The following is a 12,087-nucleotide window of genomic DNA, read 5'->3' on the forward strand; positions in this document are numbered from 1 at the left end:
CCAAGCGATCAGTCAGTCAGATCTGTAGCATCGCTTGGAAAACTTTAGCATTCTGCAAGCTAATTTCGCTTGCAAAATGCTAAAAAAACCGCGAAAAAAAACGGGAAAAAAACGCAAAAAAAAAAAATGCGGATTTCTTGCAGAAAATTTCCGGTTTTCTTCAGGAAATTTCTGCAAGAAATCCTGACGTGTGCACATACCCTTACACTATTATCTAGTGCTGTCGCCATCTGTTTTTTCATTTGTGCTTACCTTTAGATTTAATAAACATATAGATCATGAAAACCTTCTCAAGAAGAACGAATCTGAGCTGCACTGTCTACGTATGGAGCCATTAACACAGTCAATTTCATGGCATCTCTTTATTCTGTTACTCCAAGGAGATGCGCGTATACAAAGAGCAAATTTAATCACCACAAATGAAATGACGAATATTACAAAAAATCAGACATTGATGAGCACATTTTCACTCTTAGGCTTGACGGGTGACAATCATCTCCAATGCTTTCTTTTCATTCTCTTTTTTATGACATACACCCTTGCTATTGTAGGAAATGTATGCATAATCATATTATTTCAGCTTGCTCCTAGTTTACAGACACCAATGTACTTCTTTCTGAGTCACTTGTCATTTTCTGATCTCTGTTACTCTTCTGTCATCACCCCGAAACTCCTGGACATCTTAATATCTGGGGATGCGTCTCTTTCGTACAGTGCCTGTATGCTTCAGCTTAGCTTCTTCAGTGTATTTGGCAGTCTGGAATCCCTCATCCTGGCGCTAATGTCATGTGACCGCTGTGTGGCGGTGAGCAGGCCGCTATTATATCAACGCCTAATGACAGCATCACTGTGCCGGCAATTGATGGCAAGCTGCTACATAGTTGCTATTGTAACTTCAGTTTTAAATGCGTCCTATGCGTTTCAGCTTTCTTTCTGTGGACCAGTGGTCATTCATCATTTTTACTGTGACTACCCCCCTTTGCTGAAGCTTGCATGCTCTGATACTTATGTCAATGAACTTGTACTCTTGTCCTCTGTGGCATTGGTTAGTGGCATATCTGTGGTCACTATTATGACTTCCTATGGGTATATTATATTTATTGTGCTTGGTATTCGGTCTACAAGGGGCAGACAGAAGATTTTCTACACTTGTTCATCTCATCTTACTGTTGTTATCATGTTTTATGGCACTGTACTGTTCATGTATCTGCGTCCAAGTGTACAGTATTTTTCAGAACAAGACAAAGTAGTGGCTGTGTTTTATACAGTGATAATTCCTGCATTAAACCCTGTAATTTATAGCTTGAGGAACAAAGAACTGCAGACTGCTTTTAAAAAAATTATGGAAAAAAAATATATAAATTTCTAAAGGGGCATTTATACAACAAGATAATTGTGAGTGAGCATTGTTAAATACTCTTGTTTCATGATTATCCGTTGACGATCACCTTCAAGCCAATTATTTTTTCAAGGCTATTGTATTCCCTGCAAACAATGACATTTTTTTAAACACAAATACGGGTCCACTGTAAGTTTAGCTTTTATTCGATTTTTTATGACTACAAGCAGTCCTTGGAAAACTTTTACAAATCAGCAGACTAAACAGGAGACTCAATTATTCTAATTTCAATGTTTAAAATGTACAGGTTTAGACATGTAATTCACTGCTTGAATGTTTCATTGCACAATTCCATTCCCTTACTGGAAGTGGCATTGTCCCTCCTATGCATTAAAGACCCCCATTCACATTAGACTAATGTCAACTGAACCCACCGATAGCCACAGTTTTGGCCGACAGTCTAATGTGTATGGGCCTGGGACAACTCAAAGTCCCATGGATTCCAGTACCACCATTATGAGGATGACACTCAGATCTACTTCTCTAGCCCAGACGTCACCTCTCTGCTGTCCAGAATCCCGGAGTGTTTATCAGCCAGATCCTCCTCCTTCTCTTCTTTCTTCCTCAAACTCAATGTGGACAAATCTGAACTCATCATCTTTCTTCCATCTCACAGATCTTCCTTACCGGATTCATCTATCTATCACAATAAATGACATCACGCTTTCCCCCGTATTGGAAGTCCGCTGCCTCGGAGTAACCCTTGACTCTGCCCTGTCCTTCAAACCGCACAACCAAGCTCTTTCCACCTCCTGTCACCTCCAGTTCAAAAATATTTCCAGAATTCGTCCTTTCCTCAACCGTCAATCTACTAAAATGTTTGTGCATGCCCTCATCATCTCCCGCCTTGACTACTGCAACATCCTTTTCTGTGACCTCCCTTCTAACACTGTCGCACCTCTCCAGTTCATCCTTAACTCTGCGGCCTGACTAATTCATCTCTCTCCTCGCTACTCCTCCGCTTCTCCCCTCTGCAAATCTCTCCACTGGCTCCCATTCCCTCAGCGTATCCAGTTTAAATTACTAATACTGACCTACAAAGCCATCCATAACCTGTCTCCTCCCATATATCTCTGAACTAATCTCCCCTCATGTTATCTCCGGTCCTCCCAAGACCTCTTTCTTTCCACCACACGTATTCGCTCCTCACCTAATCGCCTCCAAGACTTCACCCGAATATCCCCCATTCTCTGGAATTCTGTGCCCCAACACGTCCGACTGTCAACCACATTCGGATCCTTCAGACTACCTGAAAACCCACCTCCTCAAGAAAGCTTACAACCTGCAATGACCCGGCTGCCACCTCACCACTATCGGAGCTTCCGCCTCACCAACACCAAAGCTGCTGCAACCCCCCAACCTACTGTCTCCTTCCCCACCATCCTGTAGAATGTAAGCCCGCAAGGGCAGGGTCCTCACCCCTCTGTATCAGTCTGTCATTGTTAGTTTGCTTACTGTAAGTGATATCTGTAATTTGTATGCAACCCCTTCTCATGTAGCACCATGGAATCAATGGTGCTATATAAACAGGGCTGGCGTTTAGGGCATGCAGACAAGGCAGCTGCCTGGGGCCCCCACCCACAAAGGGGGCCCTCTGCATCTGCAGCCCCTTTATGAAGTGCACAGTCGGTGTACAGCATTCAAATAATGCTGTGCATCCTCTGCAGTCCTTGATTATCTCTCTCAAACCCCCCTCTACCTCCCCCTCTCTCTCTCTGGAAGTGTCAGCAGAGGTCAGAGTCAGGGCAGGAAGATGTCTGCAGCCCTGTGTGTCTGTGTCTAATCCTCATCATCATGGCTGCTCCTAAACCTCTGTGCTGGGATCTGCACAAGTGAAGCTGCAGAACCTGGTAAGTATACATATATATGTGTGTGTGTACGTGTGCAGTATACAGTGTGTGTGTGTATGTGTATATAGTATGATTGTGTAAATCTGTGGTGCATTTGTGTGTATATTTATATATATATGCATGTACATACAGTATATAGTATGTGTGTCTGTGTATATTATATATGTATAGGACATGTGTGTGTATATATATGTATGTATGTACATACAGTATATAGGATGTGTCTGTGTATATTATATTTGTATACTGCATATGTGCAGTATATTGTGTAACTATATGTATAAAGTGTATATGTATGTGAGCATACTGTATATAAGCTGAATGTTTGTGTGTATATACTTTATATATGCCCTTGTACACACTGTATGTGTCTATACTGTATATACAGTATATAGTGTGTGTTTCTATATTTATAAAGTATATATAATGTGTGTATATGTATAGTGTATATGTGCTGCATACACCATGTTCCAAATTATTATGCAAATGATATGTTTCTCGGATGTTCCTAAACAGTCGGTGCAAATGACAGTCAGTCTAATAAAAGTCATCACCCATTAGAGTATACATCAAATTTTATTGAAGAAACCTCCCAATGATAACATAATCTCCAAAATGAATAAAAACTCAAAATGTACTGTTCCAAATTATTAGGCACAGTAGAATTTCTAAACATTTGATAAGTTTAAAAGAACTGAAAATGCTCCTTTGTGGAATTTGCAGCATTAGGAGGTCACATTCCCCGAACAAAAAAGCTATTTAACTCCAAAACATCCTAACAGGCCAAGTTACATGTTCAAGCAAAAAAAGAGAGAAGCCAGCACTGCTGAAGGCCAAAACGCAATATCTAAAGTGCACATGCACATAATAAATTCTGACTGTATTTCAAATATGAGATATTTAGCAAATAATTGATCAATTCTTTGAGCTACCCCGCCACTTCACGGCAATCTCAAAATGGGGCAGTCCTAACTCTACGTTTTTTATTTACATTGTGCCATTACGGCCTCCTAAATGTATAGAGAGTGAGAAAAAAAAAAAAAAGGACAAACCACATTACATAACATTACATGACAAACTGTACCTGGAGCATTGACAGAATCACTCCCTTAGTGCCAGGAAGGCGAGCGCGGATAGAGGCCGATCAGGTCCTGTGCGGACATATCAGATCTGGCCTCCACACTGCCAAACCAACACCAAAGTTAAAGGATGAAACTGGCTGAGGCACAGCTGCCTAATTAACTAGAGCCTGAGGCAGGGCAGGGCTGCTGTGTGTGTGTGTTTTTTCTCACTCTCTATACATTTAGGAGGCCGTAATGGCACAATGTAAATAAAAAACGTAGAGTTAGGACTGCCCCATTTTGAGATTGCCGTGAAGTTGCGGGGTAGCTCAAAGAATTGATCAATTATTTGCTAAATATCTCATATTTGAAATACAGTCAGAATTTATTATGTGCATGTGCACTTTAGATATTGCGTTTTGGCCTTCAGCAGTGCTGGCTTCTCTCTTTTTTTGCAAGTTACATGTTACCATAGAAACCCTTCTTTGATATCACCTTTGATGAGCAAAAATCCCAGAACCACACGGGGGGACCTAGTGAATGACCTGAATAGAGCTGGGACCACCGTAACAAAGGCTACCATCAGTAACACACTACGCTGCCAGGGACTCAGATCCTTAAGTGCCAGACGTGTCTTCCTGCTTAAGCCAGTACATGTCCGGGCCCGTCTGAAGTTTGCTAGAGAGCATTTGGATTATCCAGAAGAGTATTGGGAGAATGTCATATGGTCTGGTGAAATCAAAGTAGAACTGTTTGGTGGAAGCAAAACTCGTCGTGTTTGGAGGAGACAGGATGCTGAGTTGTATCCAAAGAACACCATACCTACTGTGAAGCATGGGGGCAAAATCATGCTTTGGGGCTGTTTCTCTACAAAGGGACCAGGATGACTGATCTGTTTACATGAAAGAATGAATGGAGCCATGTATCATGAGATTTTGAGTGCAAACCTCCTTCCATCAGCAAGGGCATTGAAGATGAAACGTGGATGGGTCTTTCAGCATGATAATGATCCCAAGCACACCGCCAGGGCAATGAAGGAGTGGCTTCATAAGACGCATATGAAGGTCCTGGAGTGGCCTAGCCAGTCTCCAGATCTCAACCCCATAGAAAACCTTTGGAGGGAGTTGAAAGTCCGTGCTGTCCAGCGACAGGCACAAAACATCACTGCTCTAGATGAGATCTGCATGGAGGAATGGGCCAACATACCACCAACAGTGTGTGCCAACCTTGTGAAGACTTACAAAAAACGTTTGACCACTGTCATTGCCAACAAAGGATATATAACAAAATATTGAGATGAACTTCTGTTAATTACCAAATACTTATTTTCCATCATAATTTGCAAAATAAATCTTGCCAAATCAGACAAGGTGATTTTCTGGATTTGTTTTCTCATTTTGACTCTCATAGTTGTGGTGTACCTATGATGTCAATTACAGGCCTCTCTCATCTTTTTATGTGGGAGAACTTGCACAATTGGTGGCTGACTAAATACTTTTTTTTTCCCACTGTAAGTAATCTGGATTGCATGTAACAAGAAAAATAGTAAGATGGGATTAATTTTACTTATGCTTTAAATGGACTATCCAGGACTATTTCATTTGTTTACTACAGGCCTAAGAGCTAACAGGCAGGTACTTGGTAACTACCTGCCTGTTGTGTCTGGCGCCGATGTCAGCTGGTATGGAGCAGTCACGGACCGCTCGTACTGGTGATTTAGCACCTTCTGGTGACAGCTACTACTCTTCTACTCTGCTCTGTTCACTCTTCCACTCTGCTCTGCCAATGTCATGCTGATTGATAGCTGCCCAACTGCAGGGAGACAGCGTTGAATCAGCATGATGCCGGCACTCATACCCCGTCAACAAGTTAGCCCATAAGTAGAAGAGCTGCTCTGCTGATGTGGAGAAGTTGATTTGTTGGCAGGAGCTGTCGGTGATCACTGTAAGCTGCCGCCAGGTAGAACAAGGCAGGTATTTGCCTCTGTTACCAACTACCTGCCTGTTATTTTTTAGGCCCATAGTTAAAAAATATAGTCCTGGGCAACCCTTTTAAGGCTATTTTTTGTGTTTGTATTTGTACTTCTTTACTATTAGCCCCTTCCTTTTCAACATTAAATTACTTCATGCCCATTGCTCTATGTATGGCATAAACAAATACATCTAAACATACAGAATTGTATATAGAGATTGTGTTTCAGGTTAGGACCCTTAGTTTCTTCTCACTGATCTGCACATTTTTATTTCAAACAACATGTTAGTAAAGTCATAGTAATTCTATTTATTTTGTGGAATTGTTCCCATTGAGAGAAAAAAAAACAGATGCAACATTGTAGTTATTACACTCTTTATTAGAACAAAATACATTCAAATATTCAAACTGTACAATAAAGCTTACAGATAAATAGACATTAAATGGTCGATTCTTTTATTTGCCTTTACAGCAATATTTTGATTTAATTCTCTTTAAGGCTTGTGCCACTTCATTGTTCCGCAAACTATAAATCAAAGGATTAAGCATCGGTATAATGACACTATAAAACACAGATGCAACTCTGTCCTGGTCCATGGAATAAGTGGAAGATGGTCTCAAGTACATGAAGAGGATCGTGCTGTAAAATATAGTGACAGCTGTAAAGTGAGAAGCGCAGGTGGAAAATGCCTTCTTCCTCCCCTCTGCTGAGCGAATTCTAAGGATGCTGCTTATTATGTAGGTGTAGGAGACTATGATGGTGGTGAGGGAGCTGGTTTCTGTAAATCCTCCAAATATAAACATCAGTATTTCGTTCATGGTGGTCTTGGTGCATGACAGTTTCAGGAGAGGAGGAACGTCACAGTAGAAATGATCAATCTTGTTGGTCTTACAGAATGGGAGTCGGAAAGTGGTGATGGTGTGTATGGTGGCATTGAGGTATCCCAGAGTGTATGCGCCAGCCACAAACTGCAGACAAATTCTTTTACTCATGACTACTGAATATAGCAGTGGGTTGCATATCGCCACATAGCGATCATAGGCCATGATGCCCAATAAGAAGCATTCAGTGGTCACTGAAGCAGCAAAAAAATACATCTGAACAGCACATTCTTTGAAACCAATGGTTTTTGACTTTGACATAAAATTCACCAATGTTTTGGGCGTGATAACGGTGGCATAGCACAGATCTAAGAACGATAGATTGTTGAGAAAAAAATACATGGGCGTGTGGAGCCGAGAATCTGCTCTGATAGCCACTAAGATGCCAAGGTTACCGGTAATGGTGAGAATGTAGAAGATAAGGAAGAGCACAAAAAGTGCGATCTCGAGTTTACGATTATCTGTCAGTCCAAGAAGAATGAATTCTGTAAAATGTGTGTTATTCCACTCTGCCATGTAAAATATTTCTGTAAAGAAGTTATATTGTTTACAGTTTGGCAACAGTATTTAGCCAATTCTATAGGTTGCAAGACAAGAAAAGCAGGGCTTCCAGAAAAAGTGACGCTCTTGTTCATGGTGTGCGTTAGATACTGCAGCCCGGCTCCATTCATAACCCCTTCAAAGCATAACTAGGTATTTTGAACTAAAACGCATGACATCCCACAACTAATAACTAGTAACTTCATAATTACTTTGCTTATCTTGTATTAAAGTTGTTATCCGGGACTATTTTAATTTTTTTTCAAGTGGCTAAGAACTGACAGGCAGGTACTACCTGCCTTTTTCTGCCCGATGCTGGCTCAGAAAGATCACAGACCACTCTTAACAGCTATTCTGCTTCATGTCAACAGAGCGGCTGTTCTTTTTCCAAGCTGCTCTGTCAACGGGGCAAAACCATCATGGTGATTGACTGCTGGCTCCCTATAATCAGGCACCGGAGAGCCAGCTGTCAATCAGCATGACATCGGCAGTCAGGCAGTGTCAACAGAGCAGAGCAGAAGAGAAGCAGCTGCTCTGTTGACCTTCTGTCACAGGAAGCTGCAGACTCACTGGCAAGAGCAGTTCATGACTGCTCTGAGCTGGCAGAGAACAGCCTTGGTCACAACAGGTAGGTAGTTAGAAACTACCTGCCTGTAAATTCTTAGGTTCATAAGAAAAAAAAATAGTCCCGGATAACTCCTCTAATTTAATTACTTGCTATTTTATATGGTTCCTTGATAGTTTATTTGGTAACTACAGATGACACACACATGCTACAATGGTGGATAATGGTGGTTTCAATCTGTAATTCAACCACAATAATCTTAAATGTGAGAAATAGCCCTTTTTATTAGGAAATGTGAATATCTGTAGAGTAAAATTTCTTAAAGGGAACCTGTCACCACGTTTTTGGAAGATGGGATAAAAATAGCGTTAAATAGGGGCAGAGGTGGGCGTTACATTAGTGTGTGTGTTATGCGTTTATTACCCACCTAAGTTGCCGAAATAACTTTGCAAAGTCTCCGTTTTCGCCTGTCAATCAGGCTGGTCAGGTCGCATGGGCGTTGTCTTCCCCCAGATTTGGCGTAGTTTTCCGTTGGTGGCGTAGTGGTGTGCGCATGCCCAAAGTCCGGAATCCTCTTCCAGGGGATTTAAAATAGCGCGCTGTTCGTTATTGCATTGGTGATCGGTGGGCGCGGCCATCTTCCTTTGGCCGCGCGTGCGCAGAAGCGGCGCTCTGCTGGCCGCGGCTTCAGGAAAATGGCCGCCGCGATATCCATCTGCGCACGCGCGGCATCCCGCGGCCATTTTCCTGAAGCCGCGGCCAGCAGAGCGCCGCTTCTGCGCACGCGCGGCCAAAGGAAGATGGCCGCGCCCACCGATCACCAATGCAATAACGAACACCGCGCTATTTTAAATCCCCTGGAAGAGGATTCCGGACTTTGGGCATGCGCACACCACTACGCCACCAACGGAAAACTACGCCAAATCTGGGTGAAGACACCACGCCCATGTGACCTGACCAGCCTGATTGACAGGCGAAAACGGAGACTTTGCAAAGTTATTTCGGCAACTTAGGTGGGTAATAAACGCATAACACACACACTAATGTAATGCCCACCTCTGCCCCTATTTAACGGTATTTTTATCCCATCTTCCAAAAACGTGGTGACAGGTTCCCTTTAAAAGCAGTCAAGACTAAAGATGAGCGAATCTCTGGAAATTAACAGAATTTAGAATCTAAATAGAATCTGTTGGATTAAAAAGTGCCGCAATTAAATTTTTGTCTTCAGATCAGAAAGCATCATAAACAGAGGGTAGAAAAGAGGGTTGCAAAATAAAAAAAATACATTATGACATTATGCTCATCTCTCCTAGGCCCTTAATGGATTCCTAACACTACTCCTGCATGCAGCTCCCAGTCATCCCCAGTTTTCCGTGCCGGTCTTCGGCTCTTCCAGCACCGATGTCTCAGACAGGCATCGCCGTCCACATGACCACCATGTGCCAGAAGAATCGAAGACCTCATTGGAGGATCAGTGATGGTGGGGAGTTGTGGTGTAGTAGGGTGAGGACCTATGACAGTTGAATATATTGTGTTTATTTACTTTAACCCCTTCAAAGCCCAAGAAAGAATCCATCAAAATGATGGCTAGCTGGTCAACATTGTGTTAGATTTGCGCAAATCGAAACCTGAAATTTTTAGATTCACCAAAATCAATTTGCTCTTCTCTATTCAAAACATATAACACATATAACATTGCACTTTGCTGGACTATTAAAATACATGGTGCCTCTTGGCTAATGAAGTGGCGTGTTCATCAGTAAAATTAAGAAAACATTATATTTCATTCTTCATTATTACATATTACAGATGCAATCTTATTTATGTTTCCTATGTAACTAATTCTTCTGTCTTGATACCTATTCTACATTACAATTACATCTATAGTGATACAGCAATTAGCAGCAGTGAAGAAATTAATAAAATTAAAAAACAATGTAAAAAAGGGTAAGATATGGATGTGATTTATTTAGGGAACTTGTATAGGGTAGTTCTGTTTGCACTGTGTTTGCTGTGTACATTTGGGGGCAACATGCATGTGACAGAGGTATCCCTAGAGCCCTAGTATTAACCCTACAGATGCTAAAAGAGTGTTTATTAGGCATACACTTTAACTCTTTATGTCAAATAAATTCAAATGATCTATCCCATACATAGGCATCTGCACTCTTTCTTTTTATTAACAACAGGATCCTGCTGATTGTATAGGGAGGAAATACTATTCTTTTTTTTGGGAAAAGTGATATACAGAGGTAACATCACCTGCTATGAAGAGATGAGAAACATGCCATATATCCTATTACACTCTCCGCTTTCTCCACACACTACACAATAGGTGTAGTGATTCGGGTTTTATGGGAGAAAAATAGCCGTGAAATCAGGTTCACTTTAATAGTATTCGATTTCAAATCTCAATGGTGTAAAATAATGTTGAGAGTAAAAAAAAATGTTTTTTGTCACTTTCACACCACAAAGTTTTTGATGTTTTATTTTTCATTAAATGCATAAAAACCCATATACATTTTCTTTTAGGTTGAATTCACATGTCCGTATTCTACAGTCCGCTCTCTAAACTACCCTGTTTAAGGGCTCATGAAGACGTCTATGGATTTATGTCCGATCATGGACTGCAATGCACAGACTAGAGTTGTCAACCGTGCAGAAATTACATTAGTCTGTAAATATAAGGCACTTTTTTGTCCTCTCCATATAAAAAATGTAAGGTGTACATTAAATTTTTGAAGCTGAGGAAACTTTTAGAGTATGTTCACAATGGGCATTTTTGCTGCTTTTTTTATGCTAATTTTCAGCTGTTTTTTACAGTACCAGCAAAGCCTGTGACATTTCAGAAATCCCATGCACACACAATGTTTTTTTTTGTTATCAGGATTTTGTGCTTTGCTGCTTTTTTTTGGGACAAAGAGCATGTCACTTCTTCCAGCGTTTCTCACCCATTGGCTTGAATGGGTGTTGAAAAAACGCTGCAGAAACGCAGGTATCATTATTTGCAGCCTTTTTTCTGCAGAAAAGTCATGGACATTAGCATGGACAAAGAGACACAAGTTAGCCCAAAAGACGCACCAAAAAACACACCAAAAAAGCACCTAAACCTGCCTTTTTGCCGCATCTTCTTTCCTGCCAAGGCATCAGGTTTTGCTGCAGAAAAAAAAACAGCAAAAACGCCCAGTGTGAACTTACCCTTACATATTATTTTTACTGTAATTATAATCACTTTACTTTACAGTGACTACAGCTAATGTCTTCATGTCAGAATTCTGGGTTGTAGACATGTAATTGTAATTATTTATTATGTGTCTGCAAAAAAATGTGTTTGTTTTTGATTTTTTTGACAAATTACCCAGAAAAATAATAAAAAGTCAAGTTGGCGACCCTGACACAGACTGGCCGCGGGTTCCCCAAACAGAGAGTGACAGACTCCTAGAAATATATAACGCTATTAGGCCATGCTCACACTTTGCGGGTGACCTCTACGGGTTCTCCCGCAGCGGATTTGATAAATCTGCAGGGCAAAACCGCTGCGGGTATCCCTGCAGATTTATCGCGGTTTGTTCCGCGGTTTCTGCTGCGGGTTTCCGCCTATACTATTGATGCTGCATATGCAGCAATATGCAGCATCAATAGTAATGTTAAAATAAAAAAGTTTATATACTCACCCTCTGACGTCCCGATCTCCTCGGCGCTGCACCCGGCGCTCCGGTTCCAAAGATGATGTGCAAGAAGGACCCTTCGTGACGTCACGGTCATGTGACCGCGACGTCACGGTCATGTGACCGCGACGTCACGGTCATGTGACCGCGA

At 41.4% G+C, this 12,087-nt stretch overlaps 1 protein-coding gene across 1 annotated transcript; it reads right to left on the bottom strand.

Annotated features, from left to right (window-relative positions):
- Positions 1 to 6,670: 6,670 nt before the first annotated feature.
- On the bottom strand, positions 6,671 to 8,577 carry LOC143818479 (olfactory receptor 8U9-like). The gene has a single exon (XM_077299777.1). The coding sequence runs from the start codon at positions 7,677 to 7,679 to the stop codon at positions 6,738 to 6,740; it is 942 nt and encodes a 313-aa protein (XP_077155892.1). The 5' UTR covers positions 7,680 to 8,577; the 3' UTR covers positions 6,671 to 6,737.
- Between the last annotated feature and the right edge of the window lie 3,510 nt (positions 8,578 to 12,087).

Source organism: Ranitomeya variabilis, chromosome 3, assembly GCF_051348905.1.
Source record: "Ranitomeya variabilis isolate aRanVar5 chromosome 3, aRanVar5.hap1, whole genome shotgun sequence".
NCBI classification, from domain to species: Eukaryota; Metazoa; Chordata; class Amphibia; order Anura; family Dendrobatidae; genus Ranitomeya; species Ranitomeya variabilis.

Bases quoted from the DNA above. Each gene is read 5' to 3' on its own strand.
- LOC143818479 (XM_077299777.1), bottom strand. From the start codon at position 7,679: ATGGCAGAGTGGAATAACACACATTTTACAGAATTCATTCTTCTTGGA.